The 27,763-nt window shown below is 41.1% G+C and overlaps 1 protein-coding gene across 2 annotated transcripts in view; it reads right to left on the bottom strand.

Moving 5' to 3' along the window:
* The window catches only part of acot7 (acyl-CoA thioesterase 7), a 60,859-nt gene that overhangs the window by 25,145 nt on the left and 7,951 nt on the right, over window positions 1-27,763 (bottom strand). For both annotated transcript variants that reach the window (XM_071923637.2, XM_071923636.2), the window contains exons 2-6: window positions 25,844-25,961; window positions 23,240-23,396; window positions 11,967-12,058; window positions 11,514-11,628; window positions 10,298-10,384 (exon numbers count right to left, since the gene is read on the bottom strand). In XM_071923637.2, the coding sequence (XP_071779738.1) occupies window positions 10,298-10,384; window positions 11,514-11,628; window positions 11,967-12,058; window positions 23,240-23,396; window positions 25,844-25,961 (569 nt within the window). The remainder of the gene's footprint in view (window positions 1-10,297; window positions 10,385-11,513; window positions 11,629-11,966; window positions 12,059-23,239; window positions 23,397-25,843; window positions 25,962-27,763) is intronic.

Genomic DNA, 27,763 nt, shown 5'->3' with positions numbered 1-27,763 from the left:
ACTGATCAACATGATGACATAGAACATAAAAGACACTTAATTATGTAAACTGAATCTAAAACTTTAGATTAAACCTTAACTTAAAGTTGAACCAAAAGGACATTTTGATGACCATTATTCTAGTTTAGACCATGGACATTATACATGTGTCATTTGGACTTTCATTTGATTGGCTCACTGCATGATGTTCATCTCATCAATGACGTGAACTTATAGCCATTCAGATAGCAGGCTCTGTTTTCCCACAGTTTTTTAGGGGCAGTATGTCATAGGGAAACTGTGAACCTTTAGTGGAAAATCCATTATAACAAAATTGTTGTTTGCTTTTTAAATAACTTTAAGGCGATTTCAGTCTGCCAAGATCATCTACTGTAGCTTTAGAGCAATGAGAGTCTTCTCTTGGTTGCTATTACTAGATGTTTCTCTAGTAAACATTTTAAGGTGTATCAGGAATACCGCAGTAACAATAACAACTGTAATGGAGTCAAAGAGGGGCATTTTAGCTAAGAGCATTTTAGGATCTATTTAGCTAGCCAGATAAGATAATGATAAATTGCTGGTCCTTGCTCTTTTTAGAAATATAAATTCTACGTTGTCAACTCATATTGTAGCAGTGTTGAAAAAATAGTAGCTCTTCTCTTTGGATTTTACAACTGACTTCTCTAGCTTATCAGCTGCTGTGTGAGTGCTGTAGCGATGATGCTATTAATGCTTGAAACAAAGTGACCTCAGATTTTTGGCATTTCAATTTATTTGATGTTCCATTTGCAAATTTTGACCGATAAGAATTCAATTAGATTTATTCGGTCCATCTGTAATGCGCATCAGGGCTGTCATGATAATGAAATGATCTTTAAGAGGTTATTTGGGGAAAATAAATGGATCTTAAGGGAGAGAAAGCCTTGTTCAGCATGCTATGTTATGAAGTGAATGCTAATGTGCTCCATGGCTAGACTGGAACAGTTGAGAGTATCATCTCATATTACAGTACATCAACTCTATAACTCGGTAAGAACACAGCATACACTTATGTATCGAGGACTCGGTTACTTTGTGCCTGGACTGTGAATTTCTGAGGGAAGTCAAGTGAGTGGAGCAGTGAGGAGAGTGGGCTCCTGTTGTCTTGTTCCCCGGCTCCCCAGTGTTATCAGCTGTCCAGATATAGCCTTGGGGAAAACGGGCTGGTGGGGGTGGAGCGATAATTACCCCAGTTTGCTCTTGTTCCTCTCTTTAACACACTCCCTAAGAGATTTCACATGGTCTAAAAGTAGTTATGAGTAGTTAAAAGCAAGACGTTTGGATGTTTGAAAATACTGATGGTGTTTAGCTAGAGAATGTTCTGGTTAGTTCTGGTGGCAGAGCTGAGAGGCAAATAAAGGTATTAAATGATACAGGTGGAAGTGGGTCTTAGGGTTAGTTATCTTTTGAATTTTAGTTGGTTATTTTTCTTCACCAGATACTTGTCACATTGTGGGAAAATGCTTAAGTGTTTCCCCAAAATGGTTTGTTAGCATTAATAGTATTACTCATTGAGAGCGGCATAGCAACTGTAGATGTAAGCTTGGAAGTCCCTTAGTTTTAATGAGGAATAGCCGACTAACAATGCTAAGAAGCTGTTTAAGGGAAACGAGGGACAAATAAGAAAGTTTTCCTAACAAAGTGTCGCAGGGGAAAAATATCAAATTCAAACTGTCAAGGTATCCGCTTAACATATGAGCAAATTAATGGCTTCTCTACATGATATAAGTGCTCCATGCACAAAAAGTGAGAGAAATAGGGTTTTCCCTCCATAAATTGATTATGTGAAGGAGGCACAATTACAAACAGCAGTAGTTTGACACTGAAATACCACAATGGACAGGAAATGCATTGTGGTCAAGGTGGTGGATGGGCATATACATCTGCCTCCAACTGACCTGGATTCAAGTCCCAACTCATACCAAGGAGTTTTCTGCTGTAAGTGAAGTATTCACTTTTAGCAAAAGTTGTTCTTGTTCAACCATGGTTAACCATGACCAAAAACTTACTCTAACCTTAACTAAACTGTTCTACTTGCCTAACTTTAACCAAAGTTTTAGTTGCCTAAACCTAACCCTAACACTTCTTTACAACAGGGATATTGCTGAGGAATAGGAAAACTGTTTAATGAGGAAACCTTAGTATCTCCAATCTAGTTGGAGTACTCTGTCCTAAAACCTAACCTTAACCCTAACCTAACCCTAACTGAACTCATTTCACTTGCCTAAACTTCACCGTTAGCTAACCTTTTCACGTGATGAACAGGTGAAAATGGTGTGTCCAATTCATGCTACTGTCACATAATCCAATTCATGGTGGAGGAACATAATACATGTAATCTGCATTTCAGAGTTTGTGCTCATTTCACAAAATTTTATGAGACTGTGTTGAATATACAATTCATCTGGTGCATTCATTAGCAACCAGTGACTGAATGTCTAGCCAAACATGTGGAGCACTGCACTGTCCTTGAATCCCAAAGATGCTTGTCTAGTTGTCTTGATTAATCACTACCATCAGTGAAATTGTTAATGCAACTCCTGCAAAACCTCTTCTCCTTGTACAGTCGATGTAAAAGGTTGAAGTGAGGCTCAATGTGAGACTGCAAATGAGGACAAGCGAGGCCAAGACAGCCGTAGGCCCGGCGTTACACATTCACAGAGTGACATGGCACACTATGACTCTCCCTTTGCCGTAGGGTGGGAACACGAAAGGGAGTGGGGGGGAGGGATGGAGATGGAGTGTGTGAAGAGGAAAGAGGGACAGCTCACTCCAAATGGGGAAAAAAAGGGCAATTAGTAACCAAGTCCCTAGTGCAGCCCAGTTTGCCACGGGGCAGAATACCTCCGTGATTAGATTCCTTGTGACGATTTCCCCAAATCTTCTCGCACAATGCTCTCCATCGGCAACAGGCATGAGAACAATGAAGGGAGTCTTCCGGGCAGCTCTCGTCGCCCATCAACACTGCCTACTAACTTCAAGCCCTTTTAATTAGAACCAGCTCAGAAGCAGCACTCCATGCAACACACACACCGAGGAAAGAGGGAAAGAGAAAGCGAGAGTGAGACCGAGAGATATCGAGAGCCGAGCAGCCCTTTGTCATACGTGACCTCTGTCCTGTCTCTCTCACATATTCTCTCGTCATTTCCCTTCCGTCTCTCCATCTTAGGCATCTGACTCTCTCTTCTCTCTCTCTTCCCCCTTCCTGCCCTCTTCCCACCTCTATCCACCAATCGCATTTCTCTCTCTCTTCCTGTCTTCCTCATCCCCTCCCTACCAAGTGCTTTAATCATGAACAGTATAATCAAACGGCTCAAACTGCCTCCTAATGAGCTGTTACCATAGAAACAGCTCCTGTTAACATTATGCCATGCAGCAACCACCCCCCACCCCCCCTCCAAACCCCCCTGGAAAGTCCTGTAAGCCACATATTTTTTGTATATTTGTCTGCTATTTTACCGTTTCCAGCTGTTGTGAGCCTCGCTTGGCACAGGGCCTGCATAAACACAGCTTTAACAGAATTGTACATGGAGTGAAGTTCTGCAAATAGCAAGCGGGCGCTGTCATGGTTACTATAGAACTGTAAGCTGCATGCATACTGCCAGCGTAGGACAGCAGAGTCACAGACCAACAGTGAGAAGTTGGAAGAAGAAGATGGCAGAAATGGTGGGAGAAGACCTGCTTAGAAATAAGCAATTATTTTTCTGAAGATTCTTTTAATGGCAGTTCTGCGTGATTAAGGGCTTTCAGGTGACGTAACACGCCCTTTGGCGGCCATGGTGGAGGTCCTCAGCTCTTGGGCGACAGAGGCTGTGAACAGCAGATAATGTTTCTAAACTCACAATTCAACAGTATGGAATAGATATGGTTCATTTCAATTTTTTTACTGGGAACTGATCATTTCACCACTAATACATCTGATCGGTTTTGTGTTTAGATAATGTCAGTTTGTTAGCTAGCTAATCAAAGTATCTAGTCAGCTAACTATCACAGTCTTGTTGTCAACACATCTGATTTGCACTCTCGCAAACGGATGTAGTAGAAGTTGCATCTTAACATGAACATCAGTTGCTTTAATAAATTAGCCTGCTGGCTAATAGCAAGTCAACAAAGCCAAAAAGGAAAAGGAACAGTTTGTTCAGGTTAACTGAGCTGACTCTCCTGAAGCTACAACTCAGAGTGTTTTGGAATAACTTAGAGGCAGGGGCTCAAGACAAGACAAGTTCACTGTGTCACAGGTACTCAAATTTGGAAACAAATCTACTGTACCTTATTGTATTTTTCACTTTTACTTTTAGCATCAATGAATGGACCTACAACTACACACAACAAACTTGAGGTATCTCTTTTTGAGGTATGTTTTTGCCCAGTTGTTATATATTTAACCGTTATTTGCGGAAAGCCAATTCTCTAATAGACCTCCATAATGGCGCAAAGCAAGGTTGCTGGTAGAATTGTGATACAACTGCAAAGCCTCTATTCTAGACAGTGTACAGTGGCATGGAGTATGAGGTGGGGGGGGGGCATGACATCTAATAGAGGTTGTGAGCCAGATTCAAACCCATAGCATTGCGAGGACATGGCAATGTGCCTCTGCCTGCTGATCCACCAGGGTGCCACCAGACACATTCTGGAGGTGAAATCGAGTGCGTGGAAGTCAATTATTTTTCTTTGCTGACCTGTCTAGACTTGTGGAAGTCTTTGGATAACGACAAATTAGAGTCAGTCAAAATGAATGTGATAACAGATTTTTGTGTAAGCTCAGCATTGTGTGATGGTGTAAAACAAAATAACACATACATACAAAAAAAACTACATTTTAGACATTTAGCACATATCGAGAGAGACTTGCCATGAGTGCAATACTGACAGTAGAATACTGAGACAAGAGCGAGCACACAATCATGAACACACATATAAACACACACTCTCCTCACAAAGGTCGATCACACAAGCTCCAGTGGACATATCCCTGTCTCCCTGAGTTCCTCTGTCTCTGGCAGTGACATGTTTATATACCCACTGAGCATAGATCAGAGCAGAGGACAGATAATATAGAGGCACAGTGATGGATCTGTTCCTGTGCTCAGACGCTCGCTGGCTCAACTGGCTCAACTCTGTCTCACACAAACATCCTGTATTAAATCCACTCACACAAACCACTTTTATAGGAACACATTTGTATTTCCTCTCTCCCTCTTTCTCCCTTTCTCTCTCTCTCTCTCACACACACCGATACATGCGAGTATGTAGATGCAAATGCACCCACACAGATAAGTAAAAATCCATCTCAGTTACTGACACTGGAAAAAATTCAGAGAAAAAAAAAAACTTCTGGTCTCACATTCTGCGTGATTCAACTTTGAGAAGTATTTCAGGAGTTCAGCCTTGAATTTTCAGATCACCCCAAAATAAAATTCATCCAGTAGAATGACCTAGACAGATACTCAGGAACATCTTAACCTACCAATGCGTGGTTCATGTTTTTTTTTGTTTTTTTCTTTTTGGTCTATTTGTTTTAATCAGACTGCAGTGGTCTCAACCTGTGGCAATCAACTGCTGTTTCCATGGAAACAGGTGGAAAGCTTCCTTCGAACTGGAAGGAGGGAGAGGTGGGGAGAGAGAGAAAGAGAGAGAGAGAGAACATGAGATAATGAGGAGAGGTGGGCAGAGAGAGAGAAGGGTGAGCAACAAAGAAAGAAGTAGGAGAGAGAAGGAAAAGGAAGAAGGTAGAGTTAATGGATGAGGAGGAGGGCTTGAGAAAAACTTTCTGTTCCTCTGATCTTCTCCCACACTCAGAACAGTTCCGGGCTTTTTGATGCACCTTGAAGAGTTTCAGTTACTACTTACTACTATTTGAAGAACGACTGTACGGACGCAGGCCTTGAGCTCACAACATCTGCCACTGCAAATATTTACTGTATTTATCAGGAGCATGCTTAACACAGTGTGCAGGCTATTATTTTTTCCCTACTGCCAAGCACCTGCCAAGTAGGGTATGCATGTTTTATTGATTGGTTGATGTTGACTCTACACATACAATCCATTTTCCACAAACTCCAAAAGTACAATATTAAGTTTATGCAACTTTTATCTCGTGTATCTGGTCTTTTGACAAAAACTACTTGCTGAGTGAGGAATTTGACCCCCACACATAATGCAGATATGGATCCCATACAATAGCCAAATCCTTCCGGAGAAGAAATATGGTATTAACTTGATACCAATGCATTAGCCCGCAATAAAGTAAGCTTCAGTGGCATACTGTAGCTGTCAAATTTCTGACTGGATGGATGCGGTGTCAAATTATGGCTCTACTTTTACAATCCGCTGTCAGTCACTCAGGATTAGTCAATGGAATATTTCATAAGAATTAGAGAGGTATTAGAGAGCGAGAATGGGTGTTAGTTTGCAAGGTGCACATGCACGCAATGTTTGTATGTTTACAATATGTGCATGCATTAGGGCTGAACAATACTGACAAAAAAATCTAATTGCAATTATTTGACAGAATATTGCAATTCAATTTAAACTGCAATTCATATCATCACAAGTTTTGCTTTTTTAGAACTTTAAAATTGTTTAAAGAAAAGTGAATTTGTAAAAAAAAAAATATAGATGTCAGTGTGCAGGTTTTACTGAGTTTGAGTATGATGAAAGGTTTTCATCAATATTGCATTTGATTCATGGACCAAACCTGGAGCTCTAAAAGACCTTGTTCAGAAATCCAGTTTGGACGCCCCTCTCTCTCTTAAATTAATTGCAGCCTCTGCGATGTGGAATTTGCAGAAGTTCATATTGCGATTTTGATTTGTTTTTATTAATTGTTCAGCTCTAGTGTGCATGTGTACCATATATGTGTGTGTGTGTGTGTGTGTGTGTGTGTGTGTGTGTGTGTGTGTGTGTATGCCTGAATATTTTTGCACTTTATTATTATTGCCATTTTTCCACACCATACAGCAACATACAGTAACTGAATAGCCTGTCATTGTCATGAAGATGTCACTTTGCTTCTCTCCCATAGAGAAGAGAGAGTGAGAAAGAGTGAGAGACACAGAGAGAGAGAGAGAGGGAGAGAGAGAGAGAGAGAGAGAGAGAGAGAGAGAGAGACAGAGAGCACCCTGGTTGCCTGACCTGACTAGGTTATGTAAACAAAACAAGAGTAGTGCAAACAGCAGCAGCGAACAACATGGAACATTGCTTAATGAGCGTCGGCATGTACAGAGAAAGATGTGTGTGTGTGTGTGTGTGTGTGTGTGTGTGTGTGTGTGTGCGTGTGTGTGTGTGTGTATTGTGCATGTGTGTGTGTGTGTGTGTGTGTGTTTGTGTATGTGGAGGGGTTGGGAGGGGGGGGTGGGGGGGCACAAACTGCATTCTAAATGACCTGCACGCTTGTTCCCCATTTGATTTTTAATTGGACAGATTTCTCAGCGGGCTCTCCAAATTAAAAAGTCAACCATTACACATCTGACACTTATCTGTCCCTCCCCACTCCCTCCTTCCATATTCCTGCCATCCTGCCCTTCTCGCCACATCCATCTCTTTTTCACTCTCTCTCATTCTCGGTCAACATTTCTCTTCTTTTATTTTTTTGCTCACTATCTGGTGTCTCTCTGAAGCCCTCTTTACATAGCTGACCCCAATAGAAATGGCAGCACGGCGCAGGCATAACCTGGCAGAAACAATGTACCTCCGCTGATAATAAGCATCTGTCTTGTGCTGATAAAGTGTTGCATTTGTTACAGATTACCATTCTGCCAAGATGGATCCTGTTATATATTCTTTTGGTCTTGCTTTACTTGTTCATTTTTTGGAAGCTAGACAACCAGTTTTTTGGTTATGGGCAGCTAAACCGTCTCAAACCAATCTGCAAACACACTCATTTAACTGGAAATCTTGTTTTTAATCTTGTGTTGTTGCCCTTATTGTTTGTTCTGTTTTGTTTCTCTCACTCTCTGTAAAGCATTTTGTAAACTCTGTTTTTAGAAAAGTGCTATATAAATGAAGTTATTATTATAATAAATATTGTTATTATTATCATTAGTAGTAGTAGTAGTATTACTATTATTATTATTAATCATCATCTCATGCACAAATGACAGAGTCTTATGGTGTGTAATGGTTTCCATACCATTTGCACTAGTAATTTTTCAGTTTTTCTTTATACAGACTTTCTTTATACCGGCCTGGACAGACATTTTCCCTGGGTCAAAAGATGGGTCAGGGAGAGACAATTTAACCCTTCTAGTTTACTAGCCTGTCAGCTTAGCACAGAATTGGAAGCAGCATCAGAACCGCAAATTTCCTGGGACAGGGACCTGCTATTCTGCTTTCCTCGTTATAGTTCTCTGTCTCCCCCTTCGTCCTTGTCATTCTGTTCTCCTTCTCCATTACATCCATATTCACAACGGAAGAGAGTGCTGTCAGAGCAAATAATGCAGAACGAAAACAACCCAAGCAGTAAATGCGCACACATATGCGCACAAACACAAACATGCACAGAGACGGGCAGTTATTTCAACCCCCAGCACACACACACACACACACACACACACACACTCACACTCCCTCTAACCGATAGACAGAATCTGACAACCTGACAACAAATTTTTATTCTCTCCTTGCCTAGCCCATTCAGTTAGGAAAACACAAGTACCGAAAACCATAAAATTCTCTCTCAAGGACGCACCGCTTCTGATTAAATTCAACAGCGTTTCCTCCATGCCTCCTCTACACGACACAGGACGTGCTGTACCAACTTACAGTCTGGAGCTTGGTGCCAAAGGCTATAAAACTTGGAGGAACCTGGTCAATGATTCATAAGCAAGGCCCCATAGGCAGAACAGGCGGTGATGATGTTGATAAGTGCATGTGCATGTGTATGTATGCATGTGCTTGTCCTGTGCATGTGAGTGTGAGCGTGTGCGTGTGATTGTTTGTGTCTGTCTGGCTGATTTTATGAGCTTCAGGCATGGTCGTTCGATCGCTCATTACAGATAGGTTTCACTCCAGCGAAGAGAGATTTTGACTCTCTCTAATTCTGTCTTCGCCTCTTGCCTTCTTCCTTTCCCCCCTTCTCTCTCTTTCTCTCTCTCTCTCTCTCTGTCTCTCTCTCTACCCTCCATCTCGCTTTGTCCGCCTCTTTCTATACATTCTCTGCTTTAGGTGACTTCTCTCTCATCTTCTCCTCTGCAGGATTTCAATGCTATAGACAGGCTGAGGATGGTCCACTCTGCCCATGCCTAGAATACCAATAAGCCAGCCTGACACTGTTCATGTGCTCTCTCTGTTTTCCATCAATGCGAGTGACGGAGAAGTCGGGTGGATATTGGAGACTAAGTGGCGGAGACCGGCTTGGAAAGGGAAGGCTCTGGAACGGCCTGTCAGCAGCTGTTACCACTGGGTCAGCCAAGCACTGTGGTTGTACATTTGAACTTGAAATAAAACTCAGACCAGTGGTAGAATTTGATTTTGCATTGATATGAGGACCTTAGGAATAAAAAATGACAATATGATTCAAATTTACTGCTCTGAATTGCAACACAGGTAGTATGCCAAGTATTTGCGTCCGCCTTGGACTCATACATATGCATATGTAACGCTCACATTTGCATTTTAAGGGGGAGTAATGCAGGGTCAGCCACTGTGGTGTGTCTGGAACAGGTGTAAATGTAGTCATCATAGAAGTCCCACATCTTATTGCAAACTCGCTACACAGCAACTTCTTCTATGTAGAGAAAAATATTTAGAATTCACAGTCTATTCACTTTCAGCTAGCAGAAGGCACGAGGAATGGTCAAGCTGTCAGTCACAGTATATAGACAAATTTTGTGTTACAATCTGTTCATTCAATTCTGCTTCACAACGTCCAGGAAAAGAATACTCTGCCATGGCCACTGTGGTTCAGGATATATGCAGGATAAATGACTTCTACAGTCGCTACAACTATCAAACAGGGTTAATGCAGATGCACCAGTTTATGTTTATATGAAAAGGGGGAAGTCTGTTAGCACACATTTTTCCATGCACCCCCTTCCTCACTAGATTTCAGGAAATATTTGAGGTAAAAAAAAAACCACAAACCACCCCCCTTGTTATTTCATCTTTCTCACTGGCTACCGCTTTAAGGGTTCAGGGTCTTTCTGAGGCACCACCTTGACAGGGATGGACTGTGGCTGTCACGGGAATTGACTCTGTGATTTTCTGGTCTGAAGGCAGTTTCTCTGACCATCAGACCATCATAAAATCCAGAAATGAAAAGGGAAGCAGTTGGACTCACCTCCATGAACGAAGTTGTGTAGCGTGCAGTCAGAGGGACCCACCAGATGGATCAGGCTGGACTGGCTGAAACCGACTGTGTGCTGTTCTGCAATACAAATGCACACACACACACACATACAAAGACATTTTGAAAGGAAGTTTAGTATTGAAAAATGGACATTTATGTAATTTACCCATGCCAATACAGACTAAAACGATGCTTCAGTATACTGCCTGGCCAAAGTCACTGTAATGTACTGACATGCAGCTTTCTGAGCAAGGCAACATACCTTTTGGCGGTCCCTCTGCAGCAGGTTGAGTGAATTGGACAAAATTTGACAATAGTAAAAAATACTACAGTAACAACACTAGAATAAACCCTCAGTGCATATGTGCTTATTTGCTTGATGAGCTTACTGTTGTTCAAGAAGATTGGCAGTGCTTTCACCTCTGTGTGTCTAATGCATGTTTAGTTTTCTTCTGTGGTGCAACACTTTAAGACGCTGTTTATGTTTAGTCAGCTGAACATCATGTCAAAAGTGTTAGGATCTGTACTGTAGTACACAGGACAGTATTGAGCAATACTGTCTATGTAAAGAAACACTTCACAGCCCTACAGCAGGAAAATCTAATTCATCTGACCTTCCAAACCTACCATCCCACCAAACACACATAATAAACAATTATCAGATACAGATTAAGTTGAATTTTATTGCTCCCAGTATTTGTTTTGGATTAAATGCTGCAGTTCGTTATCGCAGCACTCTGAGTTGTAAAATGGTGCTGCGATGGAAAAATATATTCCATTTATTGCCTTGCAGTGCCATTGGCACTGAATGTGGGGTCATGTGTCATGTGTGTCTGTATGTACTTTTGTTACTACATTGGTTATCAATATGCCCCTGCCACAATTGCACAAAGTCAAATTCCTGTACATTCATTGTACTGCAAATAAAGCGATACTGATTCTGGTACTGACAAGTCTGTGCACTGCCTCCGTACTCAAACAGTGTAGGTGTTATTTGATAGTATTCGCAGGTTAAATCACAACAATAAAGAATTCTCAGTTAGAGATGAGTGAAAGGACTTCAGCTTACATCCGCAACATCTTTCAACCCATGTGGGAGTGAAAATATGTCTACAACCCTATGCATTTGCTTTGTGTCTTTTCCTCTGTTCTGCATATCTATATTTGGATTGAATTTGGGGTCTTTAAAGCAGGAGGTTATGAGTACCTGGGTTAGACACAGGGGGCACCGGCTCTTCATTCCTCTCTTTGGTCTCCAGTCTCTCCATCTTCTGGGCCTCATATCGCTTCTTCCCATCCTCCTCTTGTTCTGGCCTGTCATACTAAAGACAGGACACACACACAAACACACAGATCGAAAGTATACACCTGTCTCTGCATGTGTGCATGCACGTAAACACATTTTATCACATTGGCCTTCAGACATGAGAGATAAGTGCAATTGACTTTTCACGCTGTTGAATGTCAATATTTTTTAACTTGACCAGATGGGCTCTCTCATGAATCCCTCCTCTTTGACATCAGATCAAGTTCTCTCTGATATAGGCTACATATGGGGGGAGAGGTAGAGACACAGAGAAGTTGGCTGCAATATAGAATAAAAGGCCAAATCTCTGTCCATTAAAGGATAAGGTCAGAGCAACTGAGTTCCTCCATGTACCTTGATGGGCGGCACCTCCATGACCTTGTCGACGTTCTGCAGAGAGCAGGGGACGTACCACAGGGCTGCTTTGTTCGTCAGCTTCTTGGCACCTGCCGTCACAGAGAAAAGTTGAGTTTCTGCACCAGATGGAGCATTTTACAGTTTCCATTCACTAAATAAACGGATACATTCTGGATGTTTTTGTAACTAAAGACTAATTTCTCATAGTTCTGTGATTGTAAACCAATAAGCTAGAGCTTTTGACATGTCTTTGGAAAAAACAACAGACCAAACCATTTTGAAACACATGTTGTCAAAACAACAGTCACTTTGACAAAAACCCCAATAAAATGCAGTCATTTGCAGCAGCAAGCCAGCCCAGTTTTTAACAAATTCATTGGCCCCGCCTGAAGATTAGTCTTTCTTCTGCAAACAAAGGAGCAGAAAACAAATGCAGCATTTGTTCAGAGTTAGACAACCATTCATATCCTATTCAAAACACAACCTCACATTTATTGAACTCGCCATCTCACTCCCTCCAAGGCTCATCATAGTCTCCAAGTCCTGAACTTTCTGTACTCTGATCCGCTGATTACAAAATGGAAGAAATGCAATAGCAACTCACTCATCAAATTCTCTCTACAAACGTTTTTGTTATGACATTCATTCTTCTGGCTCTGTTTACTCAAACACACATTATGCAAGAGGTGCTGGCTTCTTTCTATGAACATGTGAATGGCTTGGACAAACAACGGTAGATTTGATGCAGCGTTTTAAAATGTAGACGAGAATGTCATTTCAACGTGACTTTTATCATCCAATCTTGCCAGAACGCATGAAACAGGCAATAATTAAGAACTTGAATGGCCCATAGCACAAAATGACCATAATATATCAGCGGGGGGTTGATTGGGTTGTTGATCAATACCAATGCAATGACTCCATGATTACTTGGCGAGGTGCTGTAATTTCTGGCTTTCAAAACTCACTTTTCCTGTACATACTCTGTTTTGGGGCTAAAACTCTCCCCACATCTACTCACATCTCTCAGTGATACAAGCGAGCGACATGCATCACAAGACATTTCGTTCTCAAGTCAGAAAAACAAATGACAAAGTACTATTATTATTACAGTATTTTGCATCATGATATGTTACCTCTTCACAAGCTGGATCTCTGCTCTAATTAGCTAGCTTAGTGGTCTCTATAGTGAAAATGTGAATTTATTATGTACCTATTCCAATAATCAATTTCAATATCAAATTTTCCTCACAGATCCATAAGTTATTCAAAACCAAATACAGAAGTGGTCAGACTCGCATTGATGCAATCTGGACATAATGTGCACGAAAGCAATGTAAAGAGATGGAGAAAATACGATTTTAAAATAAGATTTACATAAATACAGCCACAGGAGAAACATAGCAGCCATATTTAGGCCAAGAGTGATGTGATCTTATAAAATCTGATCTTTAGATTAAATCTTGAAAATCACATTGAAATGACACATGGAACCGTTCCTAGAGGCTTCATTGCTGTAGTGCTGACCAATATTTTGGTGAATAAGCTGTTTGATTAATTTACCATTGTTTGATGAAAAGTCTGGTAGCAATTTCACCTATATGCACCCAGTACTTAGTGAACTAAAGTGCAGTCCCAAACACTTTTAAGATAATGCTCCGCTAAATTCCACCATCCAGTAAAGATACACAGTGTGCTAAAGGCTAGCATGCAGCATGGAAAACTAAATATGTAATAGACACACATAGGTGAAACTATACAGCCCATCTTCTTGTACAACAATAAGCTGATCAAGCAGCTTGTTTCCTCTGAGAGTTTTTATCCAAAGCTCTTTCAAGCTAATTGGTCTAACAAAAATAATGAACAAGTGCATAACGTAACAAACAAATACAATGTCTCTATCGATCCCTTAATTAAAGAGAGTTCTGACTGCCAATTAGACCTAAAGGGCGTTACTGAATTGATGTGCATACATGCTTTTCATATTGTGAATAAACATACGGCCTGATATTTCCATGTACTTCCATGTATATTAAACATTTTGCTGGTTTGAGGTTAGCATTAGCTTTGCCTTACTGCAGAACGTTAAGCACCAGCAGATCTGGAGACAAAACTCTGTGGAAATTCACATCTCATAGCAATCAGGCGGAGAGGTTGTCATAGTGATATCTGTTCTATTCTGCCTACACTTTTTCACTTAATTCGCTAACTGAGAGAGAGAGAGGCTATTTTGAGGTTGTGTTGTTATGGCACACAAGGAAGGCACAGAAGAAAGAGCACATGGCCAACAGGTTGAAATGAAATCAAAGTGTTGAAGTGTGATCAAGTCTATTACTTGTGGCTGCAGACTCTGATGAACTTAGTGAGGTGATCTATCTCTAATGTGGGATGATGCTTTTATTTAGAGTCATTCATGTCATTTTAGGAGATGAAAGTAACGGCTTTTTAACCTGATGGTAGAAAACTGATTTCCTTTATTCATTGCCTTACATGTTTTTTTTTTTTAGATACTTATGACAACATACTGCATAGATGTGCATAGTATCAACATGGACATAATGATACCACATCTCATGAATAAAAAATAAATGAAAATGGAGAACTGTGGCATCATGTGCATTGTGGTAATGTACATTATTCATATCCTCCCAGCAGCCATGAGAATAACCACTGTCAATGACAAAGAAAAAAGTGACCAAAGTGATCTAGGTGATATAATCACTACAGAATACAATAATGCTTACAAGAGACTTTGTGCTCTACACAGGCGGCTATATGAAGTTAAGAGTGAGAGTGGGAGCAGTGGCTTATGGCAGGTTGCTCTTGGGGAATAACATTTGCATTTTACACCCGAGTTAAAGCCGCGCAGACAGCCGGGCCGCGTTGCCATGCCGACCGCGCCTCCTCTTTCTTTCATTGGCTCCCGCCCTTGCCAGCATCCAGGAAGTTGCCCACAGGAGAAAGAGAGGTATATTTACATATCCTTGACTCTACCAAGACTGAGTGACTCCAGTCTATTATTAGCTCCTGCTGGACCTTTTAAGTGAACTGTAGGAGGAAGGATGGAGGGAGGAAGAGGAGGAGTGCGAGAGGGAAGGAGGGTAGTGAACGGAGCACTGGAATGAACCGGCCACTAAGAACCATTCCCAGTGATTGGTGACCTTTTTGGCCAGAGTGCAATCAGGGAACCAGGGAACTGGCTTTGAATTTCAAGTCCCTGTGTACAAAGTCAATACAGTGCCAATGTTTGAATCTGTCATCTGCTCAGACTGTGCCCTTATTACTTTCACATTACATCCACTAACACAGAATATATTGCTTCAGTCATGCTTGCAGTATTATGCACATTATCAAGGGAAGGAGATTGAAAGGCAGAAAACAGCCACAACAAGCAACTTGAAGCCCCTACATAGAATATTTACCTCAATATATCATCTCAAATAAATTTTGATAGGATCGTATAATGGCTGTAGAAAAATGAGACCATCGGCAAAAAAACTGGTTTATTCTACTGTATGTGTTGCTCTCTATGTATTTATTCTATGTGTCCCTGGGTAAGATTTACCAGGAATTGTGCAAGATTGAATTACGGCACAAAGGTGCGGCACAAAGGTGCATTAGCTTTTGAGCCAACGTTAACATTTTCCAGCAGCCGCAGCAATCAGCTAGTGAATAGGTTTAGGAATAGGATTTTGGCTCTGAACACACAAAATCTGCTCATTCAAACTCCCACAGTAACTAGCTAATGGCACAACACTGACTAAACTAGTCAATGGTACAACAATATACTGACAATATACTGGAAAAACATTTTGCATGGGGTTTCAAAGTCTGGCAGTAGCAGCTTTAACAAGAGGAGATGCTCGAATGTAAAGGGCTACACTGGCAGCCATTTTGACAGCTGGGACAAGGACAAGGACAACATCTTCCTTCCTTTCCATCTTTCCGTTCCTGCCCCCCCCCCCCCCTTCCATCATTTCCTTCACTTTTGGTTTAAGATCATCATCAATCATTACTCTTTCTACTCATTCCGTTTTTGGAAATTCCCCAAAGGACATTTTCTGTTCCCAAAGACTTTGAACAGTCCAGAATCGCAGTGGGCACAATCCCAACATCTCTCTTTTTTTTTAATCTATCATCTTGTTGTCTTTTTTCCTCTCTCTTTCTCTCTCTCCTCCTTTATCTGTTCATCGTCTCTCTTCCAATGCTTTCACTTGATTTATTACTCCCACTTTCTTTCCCACCTCTCATTCACTCATTCATCCCCCCCCCAACCCCTCGTTGTCGATCTCCCGCTGCCCTTCGCTCTCTTCCAGGCAGAGAAACCCTCTTGTTTTCCTTGCTCCTTCCTGAACAGTGTGTTCCAGGCTCAGAGACAGTACAGCAGGGATCGTTCTTAGTGCTTGATCCCCATGATCAAAACCACAGATTTTCCATTGCTCTGAGCCAAGGCTCAATTACTTTTAACTACAGTCCCGCGGCGGGACGTTACAGCCTAATACAAAGAGATGAAGTCACGCCACAAGTAGCGTATTGGGATGGAGAATTTGAATTAAAAAGGAATATCACTCAATTTAAGAATTATGATATATGTCAACTGTATAGGACATCCCATTCAGTATTGTGAACATTAACAATTCTCTTCTCAAGAAAAAAACAGACAAGTGAGACTCAAACCTGTGATGTTATCCAGCTGTAAAACTGGCAGCTGCTCCATGGATGATGGATTGGAGATTGCGTTTGCATAAACATAGAATCCTTTTTTTTATACTCAAATGAGCTTTTTTCTTTAGCAGTGTTATCTGACCCCGATACCCTAAATATACCCTCAGGAAATCCTTCTGGGTGCTCTAACAGTCAACTTAACAATTTTCCATTTCCTCCAGTTCATTCTCTATGACGCAGACCTACATTTAATATCTTAATGACATTAAAGGTCTTAGTTTTTACAGATTTTACAAGCTGATGACATCACACGTCTTAGTTCTCTGGTTTACAGCTGTGGGAGAAGCTTTGGGTGATGCTGATTGGACATTTGGACAATAAAGGATAACATATATGAATTTTGTTTAAGTGCAATCTGCTAAGCTTAAAACAAGCCCATGACAAATTCATATGACATTATTATGTGTCTGTGTGTGTGTGTGTGTGTGTGTTCACCTAGATGTTCAGATTCTATCTCCCAGTTGCAGTATGTGCTAGGTTGTGTGACCCACCAGGATCATGGCAAGAACTGTCATGCTTATTTTAAGCCTCGCCCACAATGCATTGCTCTCAGCTCTCTGCATGCGTGTGCGAGCACGTGTGGGTGCGTGCATGAGTGAAAGTGCATGTGCGTGTGTGTGTGTGTGTGTGGTAGTGACAGAGCTGCGATCTGTGTATGCTGTGTTTATGTAAATCCCTGAGTCTGTATGTCCCTGAGTGTGCATGCAATACAAGCATTATTCCTTCTGTGGGAAATACGTGTGTGTGTGTGTGTGTGTGTGTGTGTGTGTGTGTGTGTGTGTGCATCATATGCACTATGTGCAGCAGTGTTTGTGTGATTGGGTTTCTCTCTGTGTGCATATTATGCATACTTAATTGTGTGTGTGTGTGTGTGTGTGTGTGTGTGTGTCCAAGTGTGGGTGTGTGTGTGTGTGTCCAAGTGTGGGTGTGCACAAATACGTATTCATATACACATGTTGTGTGTGCATTTGACATCTGTGGGTGTTTGTGTGTGAGCCTGCCAATGTTTGTGTGCAAAAGCCTGTTTGTGTGTGTGTATGTGTGTGTGTGTGTGTGTGTGTGTGCCTGTGTGCATGCAGCTATCTAATGTGAATCTGTACTTCTTTATCTGTGTCAGTGTGTATATTTGTGAATGTGTGTGTGCATGTGTGTGTGTGTGTGTGTGTATGTGTCTATGTGTGTGTGCATGTCTAGATATGTATGTGTGCCTATGTATGTGTGTATATTTTTATGTATGTACATACGTGTATATGTGATTCTGTGTTTGTATGTGTGTGTGTGTGTGTGTGTGTGTGTGTGTGTGTGTGTGTGTCAGTGTGTGTGTGTGTGTCTGCGCGTGTGCAATCCGCCCAGCGGGGACAATCATCACGGCTCGTGCCCACAGTAGGCAGCCTTCCCCTGGGGGGCCGTGACTGAGGCCTGCCTGACGAGATGCTGCCTGACTGACTGTGGAACCTGGATGCCTGCCTCCTCCCCCAACACACACACACACACACACATACACATAGGCGTGAATACACACGCATAAACATGGATGCATAAACACAAAGATGCATGCACACAGAGCATGATATACATGCTGACACACTACACAGACAAAGTCACACACACAAAACACTGCAAAAACACGCATGGCTGCACACACACAGACCTCCAAACACAGAGGTACATAAAAACATAAGCACAACCACACCGCACATACAAACACAGACCCACAGTCAAACACACACACACACACACACACACACACAGCCAAATTCCAATCTGGCCTCTCCTGCAGTCCTGTCCAATCCATCCATCAAACATTTGCCTGGGAAAAGATCTAGGAATGTGCACCATCGGTAAAACCCTGCCAGTCCTGCCACAGTATGAGCGCTGAGAATTTTTTTCAGGAAGTGGAGAAGTGTGTGTTCTGTGTGTGTGTGTGAATGAGTAGGTGTGTGCGGGACTTTTTCGATCTCTAATGTGTCAGCGTACATATTAGGCTCGGTATGCACGCAGATTTGTCTCTACGCAGCCGTGTGTGCATGTGTGGAGTCTGTACATGTGCACGTATGTGTGTGTGTGTGTGTGTGTGTGTGCGTTTCGGTGTGTGTCGGGTACGTGCGGCGTGTTGGAGCATGTGTGCAGGTACATCCACTTGGCGTCCGTGTCTGACTGGGCCACAGTGTGTGAGGCCTGACGCTAAGCCGACATGACAGAAGCAAATAATGTCTGCTCCCGTTATCTTCTCTTCCCCCTCGGCCCCGCAGGAACCTTTAAAGGGCCAAACACTGACAAAGCGTGCACACACACACACACACACACACACACACACAGGCATGCACACGCGCTGCATACAGTACGCATGCACACACCTACATACACATACAGTACACACACACATGCGCACCCACGCGAACACACATGCACATACATGCACGTAATACGCACATTTACACACATGCACACATACACACATGTGCTCACATATACAGACACACACACATACACTTTGACATGCTAATCCACATAAGCGGGCATCTAAATGCATATTACACATCGAAACACACACATCCAACCTCACCTTTTTTTTTTTTTTTCTGTTATTGGCATATGCATGAGCACATGCACAAATCCACATATCTGAAACCCAACCATGCACACATTTATGCACACAGCCCCGCATAAATACAAATAAATATTCATGCAGAAACACTGGAGACAGGTATCATTCCCTATCCAGATCAGCTTTGAAAAAAAATCCTTAAAACCACACAGAAAATATACATTTATATGGATAGCAGCTATGTCAGTGCGCACACATACACACACACACAAATGACTTACATCCTTCTATAGCTATATAAGAAGGGTATTCTCCTCATGGACCAAGCCCCAGCTACTCTTCTGGCTCTCCTTTCAATGTCAAGAGGCAATATTTCTGACTTAAGGACAGTAACAGGGTACGTTATACGATATTTAAAATAGTCTTTACGGCCTACTGGTATTCTCATGGATATTCATAAAGTGGGATTACAGGTTGGCGTGTGCTATCCTCGGCTCTGCTTGTCAGACTAAAACATGATGCTGATAAATATGCATCAGGGTGATGGCATTTACCAATACGCAGGATCTGATGTCGCCAACCCCTGAGCTATTTTAGGCTGAGCACCTATGCAGAAACCTAGCTTGGATGTTACAGTAAAAGGGGGCGGGTCAGAGTGGGTATGTAATTGGAGTTATAAAGTGAGCAAATCCCATCACAGATGTTGCATTTGGCCCACATCACCTCCAGGAGGCTCAACAGTAAGATTTGGCATCCCAGAACCACCCACTTCCACACCCGCTCTCAACACTGATTAGAACTGCTCTCATCTACACTGCACCCACGCTACCCTCACAGTGAATCTACACTTAGGCTTCAAAATTATTGATACTGATTTAGATTTCTTATATATCACAGACTTGGACATGCACAGTTGCGTACTTCCAAACTATGTACAGAACTACAAAGGTTGCCAAAAGTCCTACCTAGGTGCGTGACAAAATCTGGCATGAAATTTAATGATCCAAATTAATCGTGAATTGTGGCTCTGAGAAAAGGTTCACCGAATGTCCAGCATCTGCATTTCTTCTAATTTGTTACACAATAGTCTACAATCTAGTGTCTACATAATATGCTAATATACCAAGAATATATGCTAATATACTAACATTATTAATATATGGTAATATGCTTTCTCATTGAAATAAAGTGCAAATATCTGATCTTCATAACAAAACATACCAGGATTTGCACTTAAAAGGTTACATTTTTGTCTGCAAAAGAACTGAGGGTTTACAAAATTGACATTGTTAAAAACATTGTTTTAGCCCAATTTATGCCTCAGGAATAAACACTGAATTTCATTGAGTCAAAAATGCTTCCTTTTAAACTTCAATAAAAATATCATGACTGCACTGAATCATGAACCCCGCAATGTGCATCGAACCGAACTGTGAGTCGAGTGCATCGTCCCGCTGCTAGTCAGCTCTCTTCCTGATCTGACTGATTTGGTTACCCACTCCCGTCAGGAAGGACCCCATGTAGCAGGCTGTCCATGGCAGCGCCTGTATGGATGCTGCTCTCCACCTGTCATCTCATATCTCTGCATCCGCCTCCGTCAACCTGCTTCCAGCCCAGCAACCAGCCAACCAACCAGTACAAGCCTGTTGCTAGGGCAACGGCTGCCTAGGGGATACCTCTTTTGTTTCTCACACCTCCTTTCCCTCCTCCTTCTTTCTCTCTCTTTCTTACTCCCGCTCTCTCTTCCTCTTTCATTCCCTCTGCTATCCCTGTTCCCATCGATATGTCTGTCTGCCTTTTTCCTCCTTCCGTCTGTCTTTCTGTCTCGCACGCTTTCTCTCTCTCTCGCTCGCTGTCTCCCTCATTCTGTCTTTTTCTCTGTCTCTCTCTTTCTCACTCTCTTTCTCCTCTTTAATCTCTTCAGATGGAAGATGGACAGGTTTGCTGTGATGCCATAACTGCCTAGCTGACCATCAAAGACTTTTATAGAAACATGTATGGTGATACAGCCCATTGAGGCTTTGCCTTGCAACGTGTCATGAAGCTGCACCTATGCCAGTGAAATTCATTCATGAAAATTAATGTCCCCTACACTGACTGAGATATATTAGAATTTTGTGTGTGTGTGTGTGTGTGTGTGTGTGTGTGTGTGTGTGTATATATAACTGTGACGTCAGAAACTCTTGCCCTTTGATATGAATTTAGGTACTTATGGTAAACAGAAGAGATTTGGTTGTTACAGGCAGTCTGTATATCGCTGTCACCACTGGCATTTGAAGGTTCAGAGATAACGCTAGGTCAGCCCAATGTGATGTTCCCTCTCTTCACTCGAGGGACACTGACCAGTGTGTATGTACGTGCACGCGTGTGTGTGCGTGTGCATGTGTGTGCCTGCATCCATACATTTGTGTGCATGCTTTTATGTGTTCACAAGCCAAAGATAGTGCACACAAAATGTGCACAAATCTTAATAATGAAGAAGAATTACATACTGCATCACTTGGCAAACGTGCTAAAATTGGAAACCAATATGGCTCTTAGTTTCCGTTCTCCTGTCAAGGCATGTAAAGCAGCGACTCATGAAAGCAGTGTTTGATTTTCAAGAGCTGCTTCTAGGGACTGGGTTACTTGTTGTGTGCTGCCCTCTACTGTTCAAACAGCAGTACAGCACAATGAGGTCATTCATTAACCTCCAGGATAAAACCTGGAACACTGAAAAGACTCAGTGCAAAATGACATATCCAGCATTTGAAAAAACCGACACCTCCTCTAACAAAATGATTCATACCAAAAATTAAAAGCAAATGATAGTACCTTTAAAAGGGTAGTAAGTAAGGTGACAAAATCACAGCTTTACAAACTGGAAAATCTATGTCTTAGAGATTAATTTCCAAAATGGATAAATAGTGTTTTAGAAATTATCTCTTGAAGTACTTCTTGGTCATAAATTCTGTTTTTCCAGCCATTATGTAGCCGAATTCACAGCAATTCATGTTTTATATTTTGTGCATTACACAGGGTGGTGAGGCTAAATATAGCTGAAACAATTCTACAAGTTAACTAAGAAATAAAAGATATTATACATTTAAGCAATTATCTCTAGAATATAATCTATTAATCATTATATTAAAGCTGGGTTGCATTGCGAGCCTACATGTTGGTCCTGACTCTAAAGGGATTCCTATGAAGGATGTATATGATGTGTATATATATGTAGTATGTATATATGATGTAGTATGTATATGACATGTACTGTATATGCTATAGGCTATGTAAAGCCCTTTGAGACATGCTTGTGTTAAAGGGGTATATAAATAAAGTATAAATAAACTAGACTGGACTAATCAGTTGATACGTTTTAATGAGGGAGTGTGTTGGGAGTGGGGGATTAAAATGAGCGCGTATATCTCGTTTCCAACAGTGTGTGTGTGTATCTGTATCTGTGTATCTGTTTTTTTTCTGCCTGTGAATGCCTGTGCATCTGCATATCTGTAATTTTTTTGTCTCATCTGCGGTCTAGGTAAAGCACCAGATGAAAGGAAAACAAAATCACTCCGAATTAATGTTGGCCACCTGCTGCACATTCATGATATACGTCTCTAACAAGAAATGGCCTTACTAATATTACATTTTAAATAAAAGCAAAGTTTTCATATTTTGGCAATAATTAAATCTCAGTTGATTGCATCAAAGGGATACCTGGGCATTTAAACACTGTTATTTTCCTCTGACAGGTACTTCTTAATGGGTAAAATGTATTTGGTTTCACTCCTTGGTTTCACTGAGGAACACTAACAATGCCAACAAGACATTTTGAGGCACCACTGCATTAATTTTCCCAAAATTTGCCTGGCAAAGAAGACGGTCTTGAATTTATATCCTAAAAAATCAATGTAAAAATGTCAAATGCCAACATCAAAATATTCATCATGTTCTAACTATCAGCGTATTCCTTTAATAGCTAGTAAATGATGAGGTAAATGTTGCCCGCAGCTACCTGTGAGTATGTTCTCCGCCATGACATTGACCTGCACCTCCACCGAATGCTTGGAGGCGTAAGTGATCTCAGCGCTGACGTGGGCGACCTCGCCGATGAACATGGGGGACAGGAACTCTGTCTTCTCCACCCGAACCAGAGCAGCCATACAGCGGTCCTGGAGAGGAGGGGAGAAGACAGTAGAGCTGAACAACCTAGCATAATAATACAGATATTGCAATATAGAAGAATAACTTAGACAATACAAGGGACGGTGGCCTTTATTGGCCCTTTAACCTTTATCTACCCAGGATAGTCCCATTGAGATTAATGATCTCTTTTACAGACAGAAAAAGCGACACTAAAAGTAACAACCTCAGAAAAAAGTGTGAGAAAGGAGAGACAGGAAACGAGAGAGAGAGAGGCAGAGAGACAGACAGAGAGAGAACATAAACACAGTTATAAAACAATATTTTTATTCAAAGCAGCAGCATTTTCCAATAGAGTCATCTTCCACTTTCATCATCCTAACAACTGCTTTAATTAAGAATAAGCAGCTCCTCAAGTTTTAGTCTTTCTGTCTGCTATACTGCATTTCTACGCTCTACATTTCTGAGTAATATAAATACTCCATAATAGTAGAGAGGTTTTCCCAGTATGGTGAGCAAAAAGTATCAAGTGATCCTCAAGATCTTCAAGGCACCTTGGCTAATGTTCATCTACCTTCTTTGAGTCCTAAAAGATTAATTTGGCAGTCTTTGCAAATATTTTTTAAATATCATGAAAAAGGAAAGATTTCTTCTGTAGACTTCAAAGTCCTACATGTTTTCTCCATATGGGAATATCATACCTTCGCTGAAATCTTAGGAAACATTGTTATTTGAGTGTTTGATGTTGTTGCTGTTGGAAGAAATGTGTCAGAAAATCAACTCCTAGTTGTTCACATAATGGACAATGCCAAGCACACAAACACAAACACTGGAGCACTGATAGAACAAATGATTACAAAATTCCTGAACCGCCACACAACATTTGCATAACAAAACGGAAATGTCAGGTCCGCCTGCACACATACACACTGTGCCCAGACAACAGATTTAACAAGACAATTCTGTGACCCTAGAATGATCATGTACGATAAAGAAGTGCCAGGTGAGGCGAAGAGACAAGAGCTGAAGAGAAAAGGTAGAGAGGATTCCTCAGTAGGAAGAATCTCCTTTCACATTCCCCACAACTAGGAAGACTCAGTAGACTTTTATGTCTCACTCCATTTGCACAACATGAAAACTCAAATCAAACCGTCTCAAAAGATATGTCAATCCTACACTTAACAAAAAAAAAATATGTGCAACTGTAGTGTAAAGAAATGAGAAGTTAGAGCAGGAAGACAATATTTTTTGGCCAAGTGAGCAAACACAGTGATGTAGTTTCTTAACATCAGGGCTTTATCATTATCTTTATTTAGACTCAATATAAAATATGCATTTTAATGATAAATGTAACCAAGGACAAAGTATCTACCGGTATTCAAAACATCTATTCCCTTATGCAGGAAGTTGAAGTTGTTGAAGTTGAGTAAATGTTCAATATCAAATGAATAGTTTGGTTTTTTGAGGAGAGTCAGAAGGCCACTCACCTTTTAGTATTTTCAGCCTTAATTTAAACAGAATCAGAATCAGTTTTTGGCCAAGTATATTTGCACATACAAGGAATTTTGCTTAGTTTAGCGGAAGAGTAGCTGTATGGGTTCACGTGAGCTTCATGTGTATCTTTGTGAAGCGGATGTCTGTATGTGTGGGTGCATGCCTGTGTCTGCATGTGTCTGTACATTTATTTGTCTTATCTCTACAGTGGCAGGCAGTGAAACGTGACATACAAGTTTGCCATCAGTAAATATGATCAAAATGTTCTAGGAGGTATGATGAGCATCTAAGTCAAAAGCAGGCTAAAGGTGAACACTGCGATAGAGGTAGGGCACCAGGTGAAAGGTAAAGCCATCAACAAAATCTGGGTGAGGCAATGTTGAAAGTAAATTACACTCATTCCCAGGCCTGCAGTTTGAAAACGTAAGAATCAAAGGCATTCACTGGGTAAACAGGGTAATCTACATCAAGTTTGTCTTGTTTTTCTTATCTAGAAGATTACTAGCTCAAGTTAGATACATCTACCTGTTTTTTGGACACTGGACATTGGATTGGGTGTGAATAGAAAGTTAATGGTTATATAAAGGGCAATTCATATTTCTGAAAGAAGTGGTTCATGTGACGAAACGAACACTAACCACTTCTTTTTGGGCAGTTCATATTAATTATGTGCTGCAGACAATTCTCCCTCCAACAAACACAGGGCCCGTCATTTTTGACTAGAAGGTTCACACTTACACACATTCACATTATATTTAAGCCTGTTTATTCAGTTGTTGAATAAGGAAGACTCACTTATTTATTATCAAACTGCTCCTATGTATCCAGTGGTTGGACAAATATATGATTGTCCAATTCACAAATTTTTGCAGGCTACTAAAAATGTACTGTACTTAATAAAAAGTTGAAGAGAGAAACCCTGTTATATTTCTTACAATTAATAACTTTACAGTAAAGTGTGAATGTAGTCGTAGTCTCTCACCCCATTCTGTGTGTTGCAGTGTCGCGTGCCGATGATGCATCCAGCCTCCTCGATCATCTTGAGGATGGTGCCGCCGTGGACGTTGCCCACTATGTTGGCGTCATCTGGGCGCATGATCCTATAGTAAACAGAGGATTAGTTAGCATTACCATTTAGCATGAATCCCGCTGGTTCTGGTGGTCGTGTTATAGTGGGCATTAATAGCATTTCAGTTGTTCAAACCGCTTTTAAAGCAACTTAAGCAGAGAACATGTTTGTTGATCAATTCTAGATCATGGCTTCCTTTTTTCTGAAAAAACAAAACAAAAAAAAACTGTTCTGTACTGACTATGTACTGCTATGCTATGCTGACTGATAACAACTAAAACATGATGAAAGTTGACCCTTCATGCTAACCCTTTTCTTTTACATGTTAAATAACTATAAATTCTATAACTATAACTATAAACTTATAACTATAAATTCAATTTTTTAAGAATAACAGATTTTATGAGTATTGTATATTGTATATAAACATGTAGTTTAAATGATAATCTACAAACTCGAGAGGAATGTGTACCCTGATGTCATGTTTTTCCTGTTTAGCCCCGCCTCTCCATGTGTATCTACTGAAAATAATCATCACTCAGACAGTCCAGTATGCTGACAAGTACATCAGCTGTTTTTGGTATGCAAAGATGTAATCAAATCATCAGTGTGGGCGTTAAACTAGTCTTACCAGTCATAACCTATTCTGTGTACCTCCTTCAGTAACCACAAACACACACACACACACACACACACACACACAAACACACACGCACCCACAAGTATGCACGCTTGTATTCACTGCGGTCTGACGAACCAATGACTCATTTCAGCTAACATCGTAAAACTTAAGAGGCATTCATGTGTGCTAATAAAGCAACACCTAAGCAAGAAAATCCACATTTTGAAAATGATTAGCACTTCTTACTTACAGAGACTTGTTTGGACATCGTCAAGTACAGAATGTGTAATTGCCATTTTCCTTCTATGTTAATGTTTTATGATTCAACACTAAGTAACTGTCTAACCGTATGAAGGCCATTTTGAAATGACTGGTGATCTTTACTTACAGACCAGGCTACATACTTCCTCCAAGTACAGATTGAGTCACAGATAAATCCTCTACAGATGTTGGGGGAATTTTACAATTGCAAAACCAAGTAACTGTAAAGCTGCACCAAGAAAGACCATGAGCAGTGAGAAAAAGACTAACAAGTTAACTCAATGATGTATTAAACACACAAATGCCATAGTGTCCAAGTTCTTACTCTGAGCCACTCATTTTGTGTGTATGTGTGTTTGGGTGAGTGAGAGAGAGAGAGAGAGTGTGTGTGTGTGTGTGTGTGTGTGTGAGAGAGAGAGAGATAGAGAGAGAGAGACAGAGAGACAGAGAGAGAGAGAGAGACAGAGAGAGCAGCGTTGTATATTCAGCATCACTGTAGCAATGTGAGTGTGTGTGTGTGTGTGTGTATGAGAGAGAGAGAGAGAGAGACACAGAGAGAGAGAGAGAGAGAGAGCGGCTTTGTATATTCAGCATCACTGTAGCAATGTGAGTGTGTGTGTGTGTGTGTATGAGAGAGAGAGAGACAGAGAGAGAGAGACTGAGAGACAGAGACAGAGAGAGTGTCATATATTCAGCATCATTGCATGTAGCAATGAGTGTGTGTATGGGTATGTGTGTGTGTGTGTGTGTGTATGAGAGAGAGAGAGAGAGAGAGAGAGAGACAGAGAGAGAGAGACTGAGAGACAGAGACAGAGAGAGTGTCATATATTCAGCATCATTGCATGTAGCAATGAGTGTGTGCATGGGTGTGGGTGTGTGTGTGTGTGTGTGTGTGTGTGTGTGTGTGTGTGTGTGTGTGTGTGTGTGTGTGTGTGTGTGTGTGTGTGCCA

The sequence above is a fragment of the Centroberyx gerrardi genome, chromosome 14, assembly GCF_048128805.1.
Source record: "Centroberyx gerrardi isolate f3 chromosome 14, fCenGer3.hap1.cur.20231027, whole genome shotgun sequence".
Taxonomy (NCBI): domain Eukaryota; kingdom Metazoa; phylum Chordata; class Actinopteri; order Beryciformes; family Berycidae; genus Centroberyx; species Centroberyx gerrardi.
This window is presented reverse-complemented; position numbering and strand designations above follow the sequence as displayed.